The following is a 22,576-nucleotide window of genomic DNA, read 5'->3' as shown; positions in this document are numbered from 1 at the left end:
CGGAGCCCAGGCTACGTGAGCCAGGTGCTGCTTCCTCAGGGTCTTCCAGGCACTGTGCCCACAGAGGGATGCTCACAACCCGGAGGGGGATCAGTTCGGAGGCCCTGACACTGCCACCTGTGCCCTCCCCGCCGTGTGTTCCAGATACAGCCCTCACCAGGACGCCGACCCGCTGAAGCCCCGGGAGCCGGCCATCATCAGACATTTCACCGCCTACAAGAACCAGGACCACGGGGCCTGGCTGCGTGGCGGGGACGTGTGGCTGGATAGCTGCCGGTGAGGAGAGAGCTGTGGGGTGTCGGCACAAGGAGGGGGTGAAGCCTCCCCCACGCAGAGGAGAGGAGAGCAGGACAGGGGAAGCAGGCACGTGGACTTGGTCCCCGCCAGGTGGAGGCACAGGATGGCAGCTGGCAGTGACCCCTCGAACCCCCTAGAAACAGCATATGCAGGTGTGTGGGTCATCGGGTAGTCCCTGGTGAGGCTCGCTCAGGCCTCAGAGCCAGTCAGTGAAAGGAAGGAAGGAGGAAGAAGCCGGCACGTCCTGGGCACCTGCTGTGTGCTGAATCCTTGGTTGCCTTGGTTACTGTGCTTCTCGAAGATTCAAATTATCACCTCTGTTTTGGAGATGATAAACTGAGGCTGAGTTTGGTGACCTTCCCAGAAGGTCATACAACTAGTAAGTGGTTGAACTGGGGTTTGAAATTGCAGCTTGTCGGACCCCAAAGCGTCATCGTGACAGTAGGTCCTGCCCTTCCCGGCACCTGCCTGACCGCTGGGAAACTTGGAGTCTGTCCCTTTCCTGGGGCTGAAATGGGAGCTGGCATGGCTAAGGGGCAGGGGACTCGCATCCACATGGCCCACCATGACCTGGTGCTGGCCCCGAGAGGCCCTCCACGTCCCCCACCACCCCCTCCACTCCCCAATCCCACCTCTCACTAGCCCTGGAGTCACAAATGGGAACTGGCTGCAGAAGGAAGCTCACGGAGCTCAGCGTGCATGCTGCTGATGCAGTGTGGTGCCAAACGCTGAGAGCCATCTAGGCACCAGGCCCGGTGTGGGAAGGGACCTCGCCGTACAGAGCAGGAGAGCACGCAGCTCCCTCAGCAAACCCCATGCTAGGCAAAGCCTCCTTCCCCACGCAGTGTCCACAGGGTGATGCCGGGGATGGGGCAGGGCCTTCCCTCCTTGATGTCCCTGAGTATGAAATGAGAACAGGCTCTGACTGTCCTCTCGTCCCCAGGTTTGCTGACAATGGCATCGGCCTGACCCTGGCCAGGTAAGGACAGCTGTCATTGCACTGGGCCTTCTGTGGGAAGCCGGCTCAGGACATCTCATGCCAGACATCTTCTCCCTATAGTGGTGGGACCTTCCCGTACGATGATGGCTCCAAGCAGGAGATAAAGAACAGCCTATTTGTTGGCGAGAGTGGCAACGTGGGGACGGAGATGATGGACAACAGGATCTGGGGCCCCGGCGGCCTGGACCACAGTGGGCGGACCCTCCCCATAGGCCAGTAGGTTTGCACCCGTGGCAGTTTCCTTGTTCTGTGGCCTCAGCTGAGTGGCAGCAGTGGAATTTCCTCCTCAGTGCACCTGCTTGGAGCATTGCCCCATTTCTGAGGATGGTGGACAGATAGACTCAGGCCAAAGGGGACTAACCAGGAAGGTGACAACACCCAATACCATGTCACATGCAGACGAGGAACTTGAGTCAAGAGAAGGCATCATACTCAGGGGAGCAGCACGGGAGGTGTTGTCACACATTCTCAGGGCCTCCAGGCACATACAAGAGCAAACGCATTCCCCGTGGGCTCTAGGGGTTCGAAGGAGTCTAGCACAGAAGGAATTTCCTGACAGCCGGGCTTGTTCATCAGTAGAACCGTAGGGCTGTCCTGAGGTGCCATGGGCTCCCTCTTTAAAAAAAAAAAATATTTTATTTATTTATGAGAGACACACAGAGAGAAGCAGAGACACAGGCAGAGGGAGAAGCAGGCTCCATGCAGGAAGCTTGATGTGGGACTCGATCCTGGGACCCCCAAGATCATGCCCTGAGTCAAAGGCAGATGCTCAATCGCTGAGCCACCCAGGCGTCCCATGGGCTGTGGGCTCTCTGCTGCAGGCAGAATTCAAGCAGAGAGGGGGGAGGACAACCAGGTGGTTGGAGGGGCGGGGAGCTGGGGGAGTGACTGGCTCACAGAGCAAAGGGACAAGGTCAGTTCGTCGGAGAGCCTCGGGTGGGTCAGGGCAAGGTAGGTCTCCCCCATCTGATGGTGATTCGGCTCAGACATGAATCCAAGCCAGACAGCAAGGCCCGAGGCAGCCAGTAGTGCCGGGGGCCCTGCTCTCTGGGTGCTAAGGGCCCCTCTTTCTCCCTAAGCTGCTTCCCTTTCTCCAGGGAAACATAATCCCTGCCTCTATGGGCAGGCCCGGGCCTGAGGCTTCCACCGCAGTGGATGTGGGCCTGGCCAGGGTTTCGCAGACAGAATCATGGCCTCCTTTGGCACAAGCTGTCAGGAAGCCCTTGTTTCTATCTGGCCTAAGTGATGTACCTCTCCCTTTGGATCATTTTTATGAGCAACTCTGCATCTGCATATTTGGGGTTGCTTTGCTGAGGGCTACCAGCCTCCCAGGGCCAGGACATTCTGATGACTTCCAGGGAGGAGTTTGTTTATGGAGGCCTGACCATACTGCCAAACCAGGCAGGTTCCTCGCACTGCATTTGTGAGCAGAGACTGTGCCCTCCTGGTCACAAGCTATTCATCCGAACTCTCGGAAGGAGAGTAATACACCCTTTACATACACAGTTCGTAAAAATGGGCTGTCCCCAGAATGTCTGAAATGGAACAATACACAGAGGCACCTCCCCACGAGTGCTGGGTTCAGGGCGCTGATGCCAATAGACTCCATACGCAGATGGAGAAATACAGGAAGTCCTTGGTGTCTACGGAAGGCAAAGGACAAGACCGGCGTGACCAGGGCTTTCCTTGGGGAACCGTGTCTGGGCAGGGGAGCCCAAGGTGGAAGACAGGGGACGCAGAGTGTGGCCTCTCCCCAGGGACAGATCCTTTCCTGTGATTGTTCCCCTCTTTCTACCTTTCCTCTTATGCCTGCTGTGGAAGGAGGGGGCCCAGCCCAGAGGCAGAGATACTAACTGGACTTGGAGAATGTACAAGCCTAGATTTGGGGCCACTGGGAAGCCCAGCCAGCCCCTTCTAGGCCCTGCTCAGGTGTCCCAGGCAGATGAGGGGCATCTCTGAGCCCCTGTCCTCTGCTGGGCCAAGTGACCCAGTCTCCGGTCCCTTCTACCTCCACCTCCGAGCGTGCTGCCTCCTCTCCATCCTTTTCTTGAGTCCTGTAGCCCAGCACCTTCCTGGGGTTCTTTGGCAGCCCATACCTTTGCCCTTCCAGTCGGGCCTGCCTCTCTGCTGGGGATGCTTGGAAGGTTACATACAGTTATCTTCCCACATCATTATCACCTTCCTTTCTGTCCTGCTTGCCTCTCTCCAGACCCCAGAGACTTGCAGTCAAAAGGCTTACTCACAGGAAACTCATCTGGGTTTTAATCTGATTACATTGTTACAGCCACTGAGACTAAGGCGATAATGACTAATGGCTCCCATCTCCCAAAGGACATAGTACTAGCATTCTGCAGCAATGTTTATGGCATTTGCCCAATGACTTCACAGGATGGAAAAAATGGGGCAAATGTTTCAATAGAGGACAATCCCCAAAACCCCAACTAGCAACGAAAAAGATATCCGTCCTTCCATTTCTCCATCCATCCATCCATCCATCCATCCATCCATCCCTGCATCCATCCTTCCATCCACCCATCCCTCCATCCATCCTTCCATCCTTCTGTTCTTCCATCCATCCATCCATCCATCCATCCATCCATCCATCCATCTATCCTTGCATCTATCCTTCCATCCCTTCCATCCATCCCTCCATCCATCCTCCCATTCTTTCATCCATCCATCTTTCTTTCTGTCCATCCATCCATCCATCCACCCATCCATCCATCCTTCCATCTATCCTTCCATCCCATCCATCCATCCATCCACCCATCCATCCATCCTTCCATCTATCCTTCCATCCCATCCATCCATCCATCCATCCATCCATCCATCCATCCAATAAGTCATCTAGCAAACATTTACTGCTATTTACAATATCTTTAAATGCTTTCTCAGCAAACTAATGAAAGGATCAGTAATGCCCTGCAGTGAGGAGCTCCTAGAGGTGGGGATCAAGAATGGTTCACCCAGAGAGTCTGTTTCCATCCCCCATGGAGGGTGCAAACCACTTTGGTGGCACGTCTGACCTCTGACTCTTGTGACTCCATAGGAATTTTCCAATCCGAGGAATTCAGTTCTACGATGGCCCCATCAACATCCAAAACTGCACTTTTCGCAAGTTTGCAGCCCTGGAGGGCCGGCACACCAGTGCCCTGGCCTTCCGGCTGAACAACGCTTGGCAGAGCTGCCCCCACAACAACGTGACCAACATTGTCTTTGAGGACGTCCCGGTGAGTGGGGCGCTGGGGCAGGCTCCCAGCCAGTCCAGACTTTGGCCAGTGATTCACAAGTCCCCCAGGGCTGGAGTTTGAGCCGTTGCCACTACCACAGGGAGTGAACAACTTCCTCCGAACAGGCTGGGCCATGTCCCAGCCCGTCTGCATCCAGACTGGAAAAGTACAAGTGTAGGTCGCTGCACAGGTCAGGTCTAGCTGCGTCAGTGCCCACTCGCCCTCACGCTGCCCTTCCACCCCCTAGAGCCTCGGCAGGAGCTCCTGCCAGACTCAAGGCCCGAGACTGCTCCTTCCAGGGCCTTGGCTTTGACCTACTGAGTCTCACGATAGGGCCCCTTGAGTGGGTACAGTTAATCTAAAATCCTAAAGTTTCTTCTGCTACAGAGTCTCTGCCTCATGTCTCCCTGAGAGCACCATGAACGGGGTCCTCCCTGCCGCACACAGGTACCAGCGAGGAGCTGGTGGTGAGGAGGGCAAGGCATAGGGCTGCCCTGTGAGGCTTGACGGGACTAGATGGCCTGGGCCATTCTCTGGGCGCTAGGATCTCCCAGAACTTTCCTCCTCCTCTGGTCCTCTTCTGGCCCTGCTCTTGGCCTCTCTGCCCAGCGCTGTTTCTTTGTTTCTTTACCCAGGCCGCTGAGGTCTGAGAGAGGCCACAGAGACCTCCATGGCTCGTGCTGAAACATTGTCTTCCTAGAACAGCACACACACATGCTCACCCTCTCTTACACACGTGCGCGTGCACCCCTGCGTCACTTCCTCTCAGGCTCTGAGCCCGCACGTCAGAGCACTCTCTGGAGTCACCCACAGCAGCCAGGCCTCCTATGAGCAGAGGCCAGATGGACGTGTTGGGTCCAGAGTGGAGGCCGGTGAACATATGGCCGTCTGTCTGGCTCCCTCTGTGAGGTCAGCCGCAAGGTCTCCTGCAGCGCCAGGGAGCGCCTTTGCTCTGGCCAGCATGTAATGTCAGTGGAAACCGGAAACTTCTCTCTGGCCTGATGACGGCCGCCGTTTCCCTTCACCTCTGGCCCAGCCTCATTCACTTTCCTGGGCTCTGTTTAGATTACTTCCAGAGTGTTCTTCGGAGAACCAGGGCCCTGGTTCAACCAGCTGGACATGGACGGGGATAAGACATCGGTGTTTCATGATGTCGACGGCTCTGTGTCCGAGTACCCGGGGTCCTACCTCACCAAGGACGACAACTGGCTGGTCCGGCACCCCGACTGCATCCACGTCCCCGACTGGAGGGGGGCCATCTGCAGCGGACGCTTCGCACAGGTGGGGAAGCCAAGGCAGCCCTGCTGCCCCAGTCCCTGACTCCTGAGATGAGTAGGAGCGTGTGCCCAAGTGCCCACTGCAGGCCTAGCCCTGACTCAGGCAGAGAGTAAAGTTTCTTTCTTCTCCTATATTTCTTTTTCCTCCTCACCCAGTAGAATTTTCAAAAAAATCAAAAGTGAAAGCACTGTAGGCAGAAAGCAGAATGCCTAGAAAGGGGGCACTCCAAGGTCCAAGCCTTGCATTCAAGTCAGGCTCTGGTGCTTCAAGTCAGCGTGAGGATGTGGGCAGATGTGAACCTGGCTCCCTGGACAACTCCGGGAGACCCAGTGTCCTCATCTGTGAAATCAGGACAATAGTTGAATCTGCTTAATGAGCTGTGGATGTGGGTTCATATATGGATATGAAGGGCTCCCCCAGCCACATCCACCAGAAATGAAGTGCAAACCATATATGTGGCCTTAGATCTTCTAGAAGCCATGTCAAAAAGGAGAAAGAAATGGGGAATTAACCTTAATAATACTTAATGTATTTTAACAGGATACTCAAAATAACTATCATCTCAACATGTAATCAACATATAAAAGCCATGAGCAAGGCACTTTCCATCTTTATCTTTGTCTTCCTGTTCTAAGTCTTCAAAACCCACAACCTGTTTTGGGCTTAGAACCCAGTCCATTCGGATGTAAATTTTCAGCAAAATGAAAGCGAGCCCTACCAAAATGACAAAGTCGAGTGTAGTGGGAGACTTATACACTGATTGTGATTTGAAATTTAAATTAACTAAAATAAAATTTTAAATACAGGTCCTCAGCCACACTGGTCACATGTCTAGGGCTCAGTGGCCATGTGTGGCCAGTGGCTATTGTATGGAACAGCATCTGGAACATGGTAGAACCAAAAGTATGAGTTAGCTATTATGAGGTTACCATTGGTTACTATGTGGTTGAATGGTGAATAAATAAGAGGGGACACAACCAAGGGAATAAAGGTGTTCAGGTAGAGGGAGCACAGGGAGCCCTGGTGGGCCTGGAGGGGGCAGGACACATGAGTGAAGTTGACCTCAGGACCACCACGGGGCAGGCATGTGGGCATTAGGAATGGGGTGGTGGGGGTTGAGACAGGAGCTAGCAGGAGGTCTGGTGTCATGGAGAGATGGGAGGAGGAGGCAGTGCCAGAGAGGGGAAAGGGCCTGGAGCCAGGTGGGCACACAGAAGCCAAAGTGCTGGAGAGACTGGTGCAGGTGGAACAATAGGAGGGACAGGTGCAGGTGGAGCAGAAGGAAAGACAGGTGTGGGTGGAGCAGGAGGAGGGACAGGTACAGGTGGAACAGGAGGAGAGACAGGTGCAGGTGGAGCAGGAGGAAAGACAGGTGTGAGTGGAGCAGGAGGAGAGACAGGTGCGGGTGGAGCAGGAGGAGAGACAGGTGCAGGTGGAGCAGGAGGAGAGACAGGTGTGAGTGGAGCAGGAGGAGAGACAGGTGCGGGTGGAGCAGAAGAGACAGGTGCAGGGGGAGCAGGAGGAGAGACAGGTGCAGGTGGAGCAGGAGGAGAGACAGGTGTGAGTGGAGCAGGAGGAGAGACAGGTGCGGGTGGAGCAGGAGGAGAGACAGGTGCAGGTGGAGCAGGAGGAGAGACAGGTGCAGGGGGAGCAGGAGGAGAGACAGGTGTGAGTGGAGCAGGAGGAGAGACAGGTGCGGGTGGAGCAGAAGAGACAGGTGCAGGGGGAGCAGGAGGAGAGACAGGTGCAGGGGGAGCAGGAGGAGAGACAGGTGTGAGTGGAGCAGGAGGAGAGACAGGTGCGGGTGGAGCAGAAGAGACAGGTGCAGGGGGAGCAGGAGAGACAGGTGCAGGGGGAGCAGGAGGGCCGCTGGGGAGACAGGGCTGTGCTCAGGGCAGGAAGTCCAGGCGTTTTCATGATGGAAGGTGAGGCCGGATAGTGGGCCCGAGGAGTTGGGTGGCCCACTCAGAGAGGCAAGGGGTGAGAAGAGCGAAGAGCGGCCAGAATGGGGGGAGGGGGCTGCTGACAAGGAGATCAGGCCATGAAAACCCAGTGGAGACTGAGCCCCCACCTCTCAGGCTGGGGGCTTTAACAGCCCTGCTGAGAGCCCTGGGGACAGGTAGGGTGAGCCCATGGAAGGATCCAGAGTGGCTCCTCCAGTGCCCGCATGCTCAGGGCGAGGAATGTGATACAGGATGCTGGGGGGAACGCCGAGTGACCGGGGAGGTGGGCTCAGAGTTTACTGATAGACAGGACCGTGCCCCGAGGAATTAGAAGGTGACTAATCCCTCGGACCCACTGTCCACACGCAGGCCCACCTCCTGGCCCCGACCTGGAGCCTTGACCTGGCTCTTCCCTCCCACCCCGTCTTTTCCACTCACTGCTTGTCTTGTCGAAAAGCTCTGATGGTTAGCGCTTGTCCAGCTACCGGAACGGGCTCCTGCTTCGTCGGTAACCCAGTCCCCCCCTCCCATTACAGCTCACCACGGGTCCATATGTTCCCTCGATCCTGTGGTTCTCCAGACAACCCCGCACTCTGCTGAAGCTTCTCTTTCCGTTTTGTAGGCAGCGTAGCCTCCCCCTCCACGTACGCACGGTCACACTGGCATGCTGGCCGCCACCACGGAAATGTCGCCTTGAGAATACAGGACACCGTGTCTTACACCGAGGCTGGCCCAAAGCAGCTGGGTTCTTGGGTCCCTGGGACCCAAGAGCTGATGGTCTTGCTTTCAAAGTGTGTTCTCTGAAATGAGATGCCACCCATTCGTGCAGGGCCTGGTGACATGGGGACTGGCCGCAGGGCTGTCTCTCAGACACAGGCAGGAAGGCCACTGATGAGGGGAGCGGCATTCACAACTTCTCCCCCTGCCCTTTCCTCATTCCACATCTCCTCCTGTACCCAGTGGTTCTGGCTTTGCCATGTGACTATGAAGCAGACCCCTCCCCTGTTTCCACTGGTCTGTCCTGCACGGGACCTTTTTCTGAGGACACAGAAAAAGTATTAGCCAGATTGCAGTGTGGCCTGGGCTGCACTCGCCACCCGAAAGACAGGCCCCCATATTTGGCCATTCGTTCATGCATCCTTAAAAGGGCTCTAGAAGAAAGCTCCTTTGAAAGTGGGGCCTCTAGTCAGATGTTAACCAGACGCTCTTGGAATAATTCCGTCTAATGGTCCTGTGGTGTGTTTCCATTTTGGGTTCTACAAGATATACATTCAGGCCTACAAGACCAATAACCTACGGATGAAGATCATCAAGAATGACTTCCCCAGTCGTCCTCTCTACCTGGAGGGGGCCCTGACCCGGAGCACCCACTACCAGCAGTACCAGCCGGTTGTCACTCTGCAGAAGGGCTACACCATCCACTGGGACCAGACGGCCCCTGCCGAGCTCACCATCTGGCTCATTAACTTCAACAAGTGAGTGGGTGCCCGGCTGGAAGCGTGTGACCCGGGGACAGCCATGCTCCTGGAGCTCACGGCTGCAGTAATCATGTGTCACCTTCCCCTGGACCCCCACAAAAGGACACCCCTGGAGGAGCTGATAGCCGCCCCTAGTTAGGGAGCAGAGACCTGGGCTGACCCCCTGCTCTGGGCACGGCTGACTTCAGGCACAACATCTGACTCCAACGGGGGCCCCTGTTTAGGAGCTGGGGCTAGTGTCACCCCCGTGCAACCAGGTGAGGTGACATGACAACATTTCACTCAGGGTCTGGCCTCACAAGGCCTCATTGTATAGCAAGAGGTATCTGGCAACTGTTAGGACCATTTTACAGAAGGAAATGAGCCTCTGGGACCGATTGAGTCACTGAACTGAGGGCATCTCCACAAGCCTCGTAGATGCTCATGTGCTTTCTGTGAACGTGCCACAGTCTCCCTGTGAGACGGACTGTATCTGATATGGAAGACGACACCCACAGAGATGAATAGGCCCTGTGACCGGGCCGGGCCAGGAGGGCTGAGCCCTACTCTCCAGATCCCGGGCCCTGTCACAACAACCCGGTGGGGGAGTGTGTCTTTCTGCTCCAGGTGGGGCACCCAGTGCAGGCCCAGGAGGTGCCTGGCCACCGTCCCAGTGAGCCTGTCCCTGCCCCGCACACTTTGCACCTCCATGGTTACAACAGCAGGTGTTTCCCTGGCGCAGGAATGGAGGTGCCATCTGGGGGAGGTTTCCTCAGTCTTTCTCCGAGGCACGCCCTGGGCGCTCTGAGGCCCAGGTGCCCTTGCTTGTAACCTGACCCTACTTCTGACCTTAGGGACGACTGGATCCGAGTGGGGCTCTGCTACCCCCAAGGCACCACCTTTTCCATCCTCTCAGACGTTCACAATCGTCTGCTGAAGCAGACATCCAAGACAGGAATCTTCACCCGGACCTTACAGATGGACAAGGTGGAGCAGAGCTTTCCGGGCAGGAGCCATTACTACTGGGATGAGAACTCAGGGTGAGGAGCCCCCCACGTGGCTGCAGGGAAGCAGCTCAGCCCTGCTTTGCCTTGGGACCCTTCCAGTAGGGCCTGAGCCCCCACCTAGTAACTGGCCGTTGGCATAAATGCTTTCCCAGGGGCTCCGATTCAAAGGCCGACTGCGCCATCCACCCATGACATTTTCTAAGCTGCCAAGCTCGGGGATAAAGTAAACATTCCATTAAACATGCTCGGGGGTTGTAGGGAATAGGCCTGTTTCAGGAAAGAAGTGAAAGCAGTGAATCCTAGAACGGAGACAACGTAGTGCACTACCTCTGATCCTCACCAGCCAATGGATCCGACACCAGATGGTGGTGTCGCTGGTCTAGAGGGAGAAGAAGGGAAAGAGGAGTCAGCGGCAGGCTGCCCGGGGGCCGCAGCACAGTCTGGGCACAACTGGTGTTGAACCCAGGCCTGCCTGTGCCCAAAGCCCTCACCTTTCTGCTAAACCAGGTTCTGCTCAGTGGAGCGATCACAGGGATGGAGCGTCTGGCTGTGGAGATAAAGGAACTATGTGGTCCCCTCCCCACTGAGACAGTCAGTGTAACAGCTCAGGAATGCCCACACATCTCTGAAGTGACGAGGCCGTCCAGAGCCAGACCCTGGAGAGTCAGGGGAAAGTCGCTTGGCGGCCTTTTTCCCGTTCTTTTTTTTTTTTTTCCCCAAAATTTAGTTATTTATTTGAGAGAGAGCGAGAGTGAGAGCAGGGGCAGAGGGAGAGGGAGAGAGAACCTCCAGCAAACTCCATGCTGAGTGCAGGGCCCAGCATGGGGCTCCGTCTCACGACCCCCAGATCATGACCTGAGCTGAAACCAAAAGTCAGATGCTCAACCAACTGAGCCACCCAGGCGTCCCAGACATTTTTCCATTCTTGTCTTAAAATCAACGATAAGGACATACCTCGCAGGTGCACCCCCCCCCCCCCCGCCCGCCTGAGACACATTTTTATCAGTTTGATTAGAGAGAAATTAGAATTTGAAAGTCAGAGGCATAAGGGCTATGCTGGGACTGGGGGTCTGTAGACAGCACCCCTCTTCGCACACAAATTCTAAGCCATTTGCGAGGCAGACATGGCCACAGGTGAAGAGGGAATGGAGTCTGATGATGAAGGAGCCACTGCAGCACAGAGCTCCTGATGACGTCCCCAGAGGGACTGTGAGTGACTACGGATGCCCAGCAGACCTCCCAAGCCCTGGGACACAGGGTGCGGAGGAGCAGACCGGGGTGCCTGCCCTCCGTCCCTACAGTCAGTGCCTGGTGGTGATGATGCTGTTCACGTTTACACTCAGGGGCCTTGAGCTGCGTTACAGGACGCTTGTTTCCTGCGTAGAAGCCCCAACCATTGGGCTTCCCTGGTTCTTGGGGCCCCTCTGCACATCCAATGTATGTGTGGGGGGTGGAGTGGGGTGGGGTCATGGTATCGTGGCTCACTGGGCAGTGTGGACACAGCTGAGGGTCAGTGCCCAGGGACAGCCCGCATCAGATGTGCTAACTTTGCAGACATGGGAATCAGCCTGAAGGCTCTCTTCAGAACTGCATGGTGAGAAGCCCCACGTTGGTGGCTTGGCTAGCTCATCATCTGAGCCCTGCACCCCCTGGGCAGTGCATAGTCCTTTTCCATAAGCGACAATAAATTACGGTCCAGAAAGAGCATGGCGTGGAAGCCTGGTGGTGAGTTCCTGACCAGGGGCAGTGTCACTGTCCTGTGTGATCCGGGGCAAGTCACTTGGCTTCTCTGAGCCATGGTTTCTCCATCTGGGACATATGGATGGTAACAGTGCCTACTGCTCAGGATTGTTTGATGATTAAATGAGATAATGTGTGAATTTACAGCCAATGCATAGCATGGTGCAGAGCATGTGCTCACGGAAGGATCCCTGGTAGTGTGATTAGCTTTTATCCCAGTGCCTTTATTTTTTTTATTTTTATTTTTAAAGATTTATTTATTTATTTATGATAGACAGAGAGAGAGAGAGATAGGCAGAGACACAGGTGGGGGAGAAGCAGGCTCCATGCTGGGAGCCTGACGTGGGATTCAATCCCAGGACTCCAGGATCACACCCTGGGCCAAAAGCAGGCACTCAATCGCTGAGCCACCCAGGGAGCCTCTATCCCAGTGCCTTTATTTCTCTGCTGCACACGACCCTGTGACAGGGCGTGTGGGTCTAATGGCCATTGTGCTTGGGATGCGGGATGCGCCCCTGGGGAAGGAGGAAGAAGAGGAGGGCTCCGAATGCCAAGCCAATCTGCTGCGCTCCCTGCATGCAGGCTGCTGTTCCTGAAGCTGAAAGCACAGAACGAGAGGGAGAGGTTTGCCTTCTGCTCCGTGAAAGGCTGCGAGAGAATCAGGATTAAGGCTCTGATCCCACAGAACTCGGGCGTCAGCGACTGCTCGGCCACCGCCTACCCCAAGTTCGCGGAGAGGGCTGTCGTGGATGTGCCCATGCCCAAGAAGCTCCTTGGTGCGCAGCTGGTGAGTGGCCGGGGAGGGGGGACTTCATCTGTAACTGGGCCCGGACCCAGCTAGGGTCCTCTCTGGGCATGTGCTCGGCCCTCCAACTGGTACCAAGAGATGAGGGGGCAGCGCCCTTCGAGCCGTGTTCTTGGCTCCCCAAATCCAACGACCGTACCCGGCTTTATTTATTTTCCAGAAGACAAAAGACCACTTCTTGGAGGTGAAGATGGAAAGTTGCAAGCAGCGCTTCTTTCACCTCACGAGTGACCTCGCATACATTGAAGTGAGCGACTCTGGCCCCTGCGGAGTTACTGGGGGGCTGACTTCAAGGTGGCCTTAGTCTCCTAGAGCTGTTGTCATAGTGACCACAGACCAGGTGGCTCCAAACAACAGAAATGTCTTCTCTCATCATTCTGGAGGACACAAGTCCAACATCGGGGAGTTAGCAGGGTTGGCTCCTTCTGGAGGCTCCGGGGGAGCGTCTGCCCTGAGCCTCTGTGGCCTCTGCTGGCCGCCCACAGTCCCTGATGCCCCTGGCTTGTGGACATCCCTTCTCCCAGGGTGTGGGAGTCCCCACCCCCTCCTTTGTCTTACAGGGACACCTATCATTGGGTTTAGGGTCCGCTCTCAATCCCAGATGACCTCATCTCCAGGTCTTTACCTTAATTACATCTGCAAAGACCCTATGTCCACATAGGGTCACTTTCACAGTCTCTAAGCGATTGGACATCATTCAGGCCACTCCGAGGGCTACGGAGAATTGATCTAAGAGGGTTTTACGCTTGGAACAGCTGAGTAGGCACACTGTCCTCGGGGCCACATGGGAACCACCAAACAGGAGACCCCACCTCACAGCTGTGCTGCTCTTGGCCTGCAGGTGGATGGGAACAAGTACCCCAGCACAGAAGACGGCATCCAGATGGTGGTGATAGATGGCAGCCAAGGCCACGTGCTGAGCTACACCAACTTCCGGAACACCATTCTGCAGGGCATCCCGTGGCAGCTGTTCCAGCATGTGGCAGCCATCCCTGACAAGTGAGTCTGTGCCCCCACTTCCAACACTGGCCAGTGGCACGACAGGCCCCCAGCGAGGCCCCCTCCCCGTTCCTGTCCGGCATAGGGAAGCTGAGGGAGTCTCTATGGGGACCTGCCGTGCTGAATGTAGGTCAGGCCGAGGCGGCCAGTCTGCCCCTTACAAGTAGGAAGCCTGCCCTGGCCCTCTTCCTAGGCCACGACATACTTTCCCAGCATGATCTCACCCCTCCCACGCTCTCAATTCCATCCAAACGCTGGTGGCTTTTGAGTACCTCCAGCCCAGACCTCTCCCCAGCGCCGGACGTCCCCGTCCGACTGCTCCCTGGACACGGCCATCTGGATGTCTCCTGTAGGACGGAATCTTAACCTCCCGGGCCAGCGCCTCCTCCTGCTGGCTCTGGTTTGGTTCATCAGCGCCATCCCTGCTGACGGCTGCTGGAGTCTGGGTGTCCTGCTTGACACCCCCTTCATTTCTCCCCTTTTTGTCCTGGTCACCCGACCTGCCCACCCACCCTCCTGCCGGCCTTTCTGCGGTTGCCCCGCCAGCCCCTCCGGCACCGGCATCACTGGCTCAGCCTCCTACCAGGCGGGCCCCTCCGCCCCCCCAATCAGATGCCGCCTCCCTGCCAGCCGCTGGCTTGGATTCTGACCTGTGACCTCCTTCACCCTCTCCTAGAAATCCTTGGGAACCCCAGCCCCTTCCCAGTCTGACACACATGCACGTCTCTGGTGAGGTCTCTTACAACGCAACCAGAGAGCTCTGTCTCTACTAAAGCACTAGCTTTAGGACTGGGGACACGGCTACCCCCAGATCCGGGGCATGTGCTTCTTGATGTGGGAGCCGCGTCTAACTCAGATTTGCATTTCTGACTTCTTTGCATTTCTAACTGGGTGTAGACTTCACCCAAGAGCCAGGACCTGGCACCATAGGATGTCTGAGTAAATTGCTTATGTGGCTCCTGCCATGTCATAGGTGCTTAGGGAACATTTACGGGTGACAACAAATGTGCTTCACTGACACTGGGTGTGCGATGGGCAGGACATGCACGGGACACCGTCAGAGTCCAGAGAGCCGGGGTTCTGCTGACACACACTTAGTGTCTACATCATTCCCCCACCAGAAGCTTCTTTAGCGTTGCACATTCACATGTGGATTCGTGCAGAAAGATCAGATTTACTGATTTGGGGAAAACACATTTTTCATCTTCAGATCTGTAGTGTTCATGCCTTTTTTGGTCTGCAAGAAGAGGATCTCTTCTTGAAATGAAACAGGTTGCAGAAGCCCAGAACAAGAAGGGAAAACTCAGAGCCACTCTGTTTGGGACAGGGACAGAGGCATGGGGACCACCCCCCAGCAACAAGGGCTTCTCTTGGCCCAGGCAGCAGCCCTGTGCGCCTCGGCAGGAGAAACCCTCACCAAAAACCTGCTGTTAGCTAGCACAGGGTCAGCAACTGGGAAGACCCGCAGACCCCTCTCTGACCACCTGTAAAGGAGCAAGGAACAGGGCAGGGCAGGTCCTAACCCACTGTCACCCAGGCCTGCCCTCCCCTTCCATCCTATCCATCGGTCGCCACTGGCCCTGGGGTCCCAAGAATATCAAGGATGCCTTGTCAGAGTGGCCACCTCCCTGCTGATAGTTGCAGGGGCCGGGACAGTCCCACACCAGGCAGACAGGGACACCTACAGAGTGTAAGCTTCTGGTGCCATCAGGATGCTGGGACACATAAGGAAGGCTGTCTCTGTGTCCCACTCCTGTGAGCTGACCCAGACCCCTGTCTGGAGGGCATGACCTTTGTTTGGGGTCACCCCAGTAGGAAAGACTTGAGCCTTTGCTCTGAGCTGGAACAATGACGAAACAGCCTCCTAGTAACCCAAATCCAGTGCTGAGGATGTGTTTGTAAGACTCCGTCTTCCTAATGGGCTTTACTCCACCACCCCATGGGCCTCCTCCCCAGCCTCCCCGAGAGCCTAAATAGCCCCAGCTCCCTTCCCAGCTGTCGTAAGAGCTAACAAGCCCATTGCATTTGAGGAATGTTGTGCTCCCAATGGGACACAAATGGAGGTGACAGTGGGTTCCGGAATCCTGTCCGTTTTTCCATGTCTGGACTGTGGTCTGTGGTTATGGGATTCCTTTGAGATGTGAACTGGAAGCCCCAGGGCTTCTACTCCTGGGGGGAGGTTCTTGCTTCCTCCTGTCTGGCCCGGCATGCTGAGTTGGCTGCCACGAGCCTGTGTTCCCAACACTGGCCTGAACACGACCAAGGCAGGGGAGAAGAGCCGCCTTGCTCCAGAGCTGGGCTTTTGCGAGTCAGGACTGCCAGGCTGGGTGCAGCCCTCGCCCTGGGCCTCTGCCCCCCACCCTCGAGCACGGTTTCCCTTGGGCACGTCCTCTCCGACACTCACTAAACTTTCCCCAATCTCACCATCTGCAAACCGAGTGGTTGTGCTGTCTGGCCTGAGGAGAGGAAAGGGACATGATTGCAGAGGTCAACCCTCCCTGGAGCACATGGTGACCTCATGTTGTGGCCTTCTCTCCTGCCACGTTTCTATCCAGTCCTAACCAAACGGGCTGAGGACTTTCATGTGAATAAATGCAAGCTGAAGTCCCTCCTCCGTGTGCCCAGCCCTGCAGAGCACACCTACTCGGTCCTCTCTGGGGACTGACATGGATGGGCAGTGAGCCAGCTGAGCATAGGCAGGAGAAGCCATGGGCACCGGCTGTGGCAGGAGGCAGGGAGGGGTGTTCAGGATGCTGGTCAGCGTGGGAAAGAGCCGGGCAGCTGGGTGCAGGGCATAAGCTGCCCTTGCCTGAATGCCTGGTGGGGCCTGTGGACAATGCCAACTGTCCCTCCTCTGGTGTCGCCTCTAACGTCCCCTCCTCTGGTTCAGCTCCATAGTACTGGTGGTGTCTAAGGGAAGATACACCTCCCGGGGCCCGTGGACCAGAGTGCTGGAGAACCTCGGTGCCGAGAAGATCCTCAGGTTGAAAGGTAAGTGGTATAGAGCGGGGTGGGGCTACACTGAGCTGTCTACACTAATGGTGGGCCCAGATGCCTGGTGTGGGGGTTGCTGCTACCCCTTGGTTTCCACCAAACCTCCGAATCCACAGCACAAGTGTGTTGGTCTTCTGGGATGCACGGGCCAGATGCCACCTGCTTGCTAGGCCTACACGGCAGCGTCCTCTCTAGAGGTGGCCACAGGCACTGCAAGAAATGTGCTAGAGCTGTTCACCTGTCTGCTCAGCAAGTGGCTGCCCCCCATGTTTTATTAACAAAAGTATCCGCAGAGAAGTGGCTTGGCCTGACCAGGTCCCGCTACTCTGCCTGGCAGGGCCCTGCCTCATCCTCCACGCCCCAGTGGATGCCCAGCATCTGCGTGGTGCACTACAGTCTGCAAGGCTCCCATTTCCCTCTGTACCTGGGAGAAAATAAAAGCCTGAAGAATCTATGTGGCTTGTCGAAGGTCACCCGGCACTTTGGTGACAAAACCCAGTGCCAACTCCACAGGGAAGAAGTCAGCCAGCCCAGAAATGTTGTTGTCACTGCAGGCTGTATTGGGGGAGCATCCCTGGGGAGGCCGGGAGGAGTGTGAGCAAGTCCGAAGACACTAATGCCCACCATGGTCCACGCGTGTGCAGTGCAGCCTGGCCCCATGCTGAGCACATTCTAATTCATGAGGGGCCAGGGCACCCGGTGGTCTTATTTCCATTTCAGATGGAATTAGACACTTAAGTAACTCGCCCAAGATTAGAATTTGGATCCGAATTTTTCGAGTCCAAAGCCAGCCAGGGGTCTTGGCGGCCATGCCATCCTGACTATGAGAAACATCTAAAGCTAGGAGCCCATCACAGGGGCATTACCTCCAGGCAGCTCTTGGAGAAAATTCAGGAGCCAGGAAGGCCCTTCAGACGAGCCAAATAAGAACCCCAGGAGAAGGAAGTGTCTTCTCCAGGTCTGGTGCCGTTCCTCGGCCTGGTGCGGTGCGAGGGAACATACACCTCCTGGGGCCCATGGGCCAGGGTCCTGGAGTCACTGGGGGCCTCTGTCTTTTCAATTAAGACCCTATTGCCAAAAGCTAACTTAGGTCTCAAGTGACCTAAGTCGAGTGGTGCTCTCCCGGTGGTGAGACCCATGTGTGACCTGCCAGGCTGGGCTGTTCCCACGTGTGGACACAGAGCCCCATGCCCCGGAGACGGTTAAGCTCTGAATGCGAGATAGAGACCACTGCGTGGGGCTGAGGGTCCAGGCGTCCGATGGGGTGGCACCATTCGCTCTGTGCCCCTGGATGATGTCCTCCTAAGGGCGCAGCATGTAGGAGCTGGGGAGAGGTCTTGTAGAGCAGCGCCATCCTGTGGAGGACAGATGGGGACCCTGAACAGATGGAGACCCAGAGAGGAGCAGGGGGGCTGGGCTCCAAGGTGGCTGGCACTCCCAGGAGGTGTCCCGTGTAAAGCAGTGCTGCCACTGGTGCTGCTGGCCTGAGGCTCAGGTGACACCCTGTGTGCTCCTTGCAAACGCCATCAGGTACCATCAGTATCGGGCACAGAGCTCTCCCAGGGGGGGCCACTGTCACCGTCTCCCTGGTGATGGAGGCAGGGGGATGGGATGGGGTGTAGCCATTCTCTCGGGACTTCTGTTCACGAGACCCATCACTGCTTTCCAGAGACAATGGCATTCGTGGGCTTCAAAGGGAGCTTCCGGCCCACCTGGGTGACTCTGGACACCGAGGACTACAAGGCCAAAATCTTCCAGGTGGTGCCCATCCCCGTGGTGAGGAAGAAGCAACTGTGAGGAGGCCTGCCACCCGGTGCCACCCCACAGTGGGCTGCCGGTGGGCTCTGGCAGCAGCCTGGGACAGACATCAGAGACCCCTGGTGCTGCCTGCCCCCGCCCCCACTTGAGTATCTACCTGCAGCCCCCGGGGGCGGAGCTGCCTATGCTGGAAACCTCTTTCCTACAGCCTTTGGGTGCTTCTCGCCTATCTGTGCCTCTTCCATGGGGGATGTGGGGGACATACGAGGAGACCTGAGCTGTGCTGGCAACAGGGTCTGCTCTGGCAGGAGCCCCGATCCGGCCTTTTGCAGATCCTTGTGCTCCCCAGCACATACCTGAGGGTGGTGGATACAGAAAAAGAGAGAGGTCTTCAGGAAATCTTTGCTCCTGTAAGCGAGCACCGATGTTCATGGGGTTTGGAGCTGGTGGGTGGACAGAGCTTGCCAAGGCAGGACGGGCTCCCTTTGGGGAACAGGCGAGCCCTGCCTCTGGAGGGGTTCCACCTTTCAAGGAGACTTCAGGTCCCGGATCGGGGGTAGAACTAGGTGACTTCTAGAGACTCTATCCATTGTGAGATTCCAGAAATCTATGGCTTTTCGTACGGCACATGGAACCCAGCAGTAGATGGGGAGGTTCTTTCTGGCCAGGCCTCTGACGCCAGGTGCCCCGGGGCAGGCGGGGTGCAGGTGGGAAGCAAGGCCTGGCGTCAGGGGCCTGCAGGGTGCCGGGACAGGTGGTCAGGTATACGCGCTCTCCGATGCCAGGTAGAGAATGTGAAGGGGGGAAGACGAAGACAGAGCCGGTCCCCTGGAGGGAAGGATCCCGAAAGCTTGGGTGGGTCCTGAAGCTCCACGCAGGAGGAGGAACGGACCTGCAGGGGTGGAGGGCAGGGCATCTTGGTGGGCAGGGTAGTTCAGCGGGCAGCCCTTCCTGCCCCCATCTGCCGAAGCCCGAGACTGCAAGGTCACCCTCTGCCTGCTGCTTCCTGGCCTGCTCATCACAGCCGCGTGTGCAGGGGACGGGAGGGCAGGGCCCACAGCGCCCAGCACTCCAGTCCCCAGCCAGGAGGAGGTGGAGCCAAGTGGAGAGAAGTGAGCTCCTAATTGGGGCCTCCTGTGTTCCTCCTCCAGAGACCCGGGAACAGGCTCAGCCCTCAGGGAGCATGGGGTTTCGGGGTTGGAAAGAACCTGAATGATGACCTAGTCCCAAATCCTCATATCATGGATGGGGCCCATGAGACCCTGACCTGGGGAAGAACCACAGGGCCAGGCCGGGCCGGCAGCCGCACACCCAACACCTGCTGCCACCCCACATCGCCTCGACAACAGGCCCCAGAGTGTCCAGCAATCTCCAGGGGACAGGCTTCCTGGAAGGGAAACCCTGATAATAGATACAACTGGCTTATGACTGTTTCTCTCCTGGCCTTCTGTGCACACGGGCGCCCTCCTGCTCAAACACCTGCTGTCCCACGAGGGCGCAGCAGCCTTGGCCCTTCCACTGGAGCTGGCCCAGGGGACAGCGCGGGGCTGATCGCTTTGCTGCCAGTGACCCTGTGCAGCTGCTGGGGTGGGGGCGGGGGGGCGGCCCTCCAGCTACTGCTTCCACCCCGCCTCTGCTTCACCCACCCTGAAGGGAGCTCACAGAGCTCGGGGGAGGAAGAAAGCTCCAGCTCTCAGTGGAGGTCCCCGGGTCACCTGGGGGCACAATGAGCTGTGTTTTCCCCTCTCCTGCACCAACCACAAACTCTTTCTTCAAAGAGTTTGGCTCCCTGTGCCCAGCTGCGCCCATGACACTTGGGCAAGAGGTCCCCTCCACAGGGTGAGCCAACACTTCACGGGTCTCCCAGCGGCTAGGAGGTGGTGGGTGGGGGGCGCAGCAGCTGCCCAGGCCCTCTCGCGGGCAGACCTCTCGCGGGCAGCTGCGTGGCCACACTGAGGGGAGCCGAGCTGACCTCATGTTCTCGCCTGCGGTTCTGTTGGGCTTTCAGACTCTGTCAATGCAAAGGGTCTCACACTGTGAACCATTTAGGATGTGATCACTTCGGGTGGCCAGGAATGTGGACTGTCTTTGGTTCAGTTAATTTAAAAAAATGATCTATCTGAAAATCCTCAGAGTTGTACATGTGTCTAGCAGCACAGGATCTGCATGTTCACTTTCTCTCCGCCACCCTGGCCGGTGGCCACCCGTGTTCTTGGTGGCGCAGATTGTCTTGTTGTTTGGAAAATTGCTCCTATGGTTCTTTCTGTCCATCAGTGTTAACATGAGTTAGGGAAACGACACTTCTCTAGGGTCAACGACACTCCTATGAAATGCTTGTCTCTTTCCTGTTGCCGAAATAGCGGGTCCTTTTTCGGAAAATTTGATGTATAGTGTGTTTTGTATGTAAACGTTTCTTATAGGTGCCACCACGAGCAAAGATGTATTTTCTATTTATTTATTATATATGCACTTGGAGAAGTTATTGTCAGAGAAATGAAGAATTGTCCTAAGTGTCGCGTGTGGGGAGTGTACCCAGAGCCTCCTGCGGGCAGCAGAGGACGCTGACTCTGGTTTGGAAAATCTTGCTGTACCATAGTAAACATACAAAGGATCTCATTCTCCTGCCTGCCTGTTTTATTTTCCTTTAACGCGGCCCTCATTTTAAGCAAGGTATGTAAGGAAAACAGGATTGATGGAATCCGCCTGAGCGCCTCTCTCACTTCCAAGAATTATTATATGCCAAAGCCCTACCTTGCCCTGCCCCACAGGGGTGCTCATAAGAGCTGGGGCAGCTGGTCCCCAGCAAGAAGATGTCATTCATTCACGTGACTGGCCATGCCGTGCCCAGGATGTGCCCTGTCCTGCACGCTCCCCAGCCGCCAGCAACCCGTCAGGGCAGCACCATCCCCCCTGGGGAAGCCAGGAGGAGCCAACAGGGTCTTGGGTAGAAGCAGGACTATCTCTTCCTTTCAGAGGCCAAACACGATGTCTGAGGCCAGCATGGAGGTGGAGAGATAGGTCCGAACCAAGTTGCCAGACAGGATGGTGCAGACCCAGCCTCGAGCGGGCCCCTCAGCTGTGCTGGGAGGAGTTCACGGGGTGTGGGAGGAGGAGGTGAGATGTAGAGCCTGAAATGGGGTGACCAGGGAGTGTTCTAGAGCAGCGCCACCCGGTAGGCAGCCGCCAGCCACACGCAGCTACCTAAGTTTAATTAAAATTAATTAGGATTAAAAATTCAGTTCCTAGGTGGCACTAGCCAGGCATGAAGTGCTCGGCAGCCCTGGTGGCTGGCGGCTGCCATAGTGGATGGCGCAGATGTACAACATTTCCATTGTCATGAAAGGGTCTTCTGGGGGTTTGGGGAGAGCTCTCGGGGCTCCTACTGGACGTTTTACGTTTCTGACCCTAATGTGTGTGCATGTGTGCATGTGAATTTGTGCGCCTGTGAATGTGTGTGTTAATGTGCCTGTGCCTGTGCATGTCTGTGAATGTGTGTGCGTGCGAATGCGTGCGTGCATGTGACTGTGTGCGCTTGTGCACCCGAGGGGCTGGCACCACATTGTGGTTCTGAGCTGTCAATACTCCGGTCCGGCAGGCCAGCTTGGACCTCCTACGTTAGCGGCTGTGGCAGATACACGCCGCCCGCCCTCAAGGAGCTCCACGTGGAGGAGATCACATCTGTACACTCGTGCAAACAGTGTTTCTGAGCACGTGCTCTGCACACAGGGAGCACACAGTCCCACAGCAAGGAGCGGCGGGCCAGGGCCTGAGGGCAGGGAACCATCCTCACCAGGAGTGTCCAGGGCCCAGTGAGCGGACCAAGGCTGAAGGCAGCCCGGGAGTTAGGGGCCAACGAGGGACGGGCCTCCCGCCTGGGCAGAGGGAAAGTTAGCAGAGGTGCAGGCTTGAGGACGGCAGGGCACAGATCGGGGGTCAGCATGAGGGGGAGGCCGGGACGGGGTGGGCCAGATGCACAGGCTTTGGGAACCACCGGGTTTGCTGATGGGGGGTGGGGGTGGTCCCTGGTGACCTTGCTGCCAGCAGTCTCCCTGCTTAAAACAGTACACG

General features: G+C 56.7%; 1 protein-coding gene across 2 annotated transcripts in view; it reads left to right on the top strand.

Annotated features, from left to right (window-relative positions):
- CEMIP (cell migration inducing hyaluronidase 1) overlaps positions 1-21,124 on the top strand; it is a 138,935-nt gene extending 117,811 nt beyond the window's left edge. For both annotated transcript variants that reach the window (XM_077874229.1, XM_077874220.1), the window contains exons 18-29: positions 145-276; positions 1,241-1,276; positions 1,358-1,513; positions 4,347-4,527; positions 5,593-5,808; positions 9,012-9,223; positions 10,060-10,245; positions 12,535-12,739; positions 12,918-13,004; positions 13,599-13,756; positions 16,647-16,747; positions 18,420-21,124. In XM_077874229.1, the coding sequence (XP_077730355.1) occupies positions 145-276; positions 1,241-1,276; positions 1,358-1,513; positions 4,347-4,527; positions 5,593-5,808; positions 9,012-9,223; positions 10,060-10,245; positions 12,535-12,739; positions 12,918-13,004; positions 13,599-13,756; positions 16,647-16,747; positions 18,420-18,547 (1,798 nt within the window). In that variant the 3' untranslated portion in view covers positions 18,548-21,124. The remainder of the gene's footprint in view (positions 1-144; positions 277-1,240; positions 1,277-1,357; positions 1,514-4,346; positions 4,528-5,592; positions 5,809-9,011; positions 9,224-10,059; positions 10,246-12,534; positions 12,740-12,917; positions 13,005-13,598; positions 13,757-16,646; positions 16,748-18,419) is intronic.
- The last annotated feature ends 1,452 nt before the right edge of the window (positions 21,125-22,576 follow it).

This window comes from Canis aureus, chromosome 2 (genome assembly GCF_053574225.1).
Source record: "Canis aureus isolate CA01 chromosome 2, VMU_Caureus_v.1.0, whole genome shotgun sequence".
NCBI classification, from domain to species: domain Eukaryota; kingdom Metazoa; phylum Chordata; class Mammalia; order Carnivora; family Canidae; genus Canis; species Canis aureus.
The sequence above is the reverse complement of the archived record's forward strand: the minus strand, read 5'-3'. Positions and strand labels throughout refer to the sequence as shown.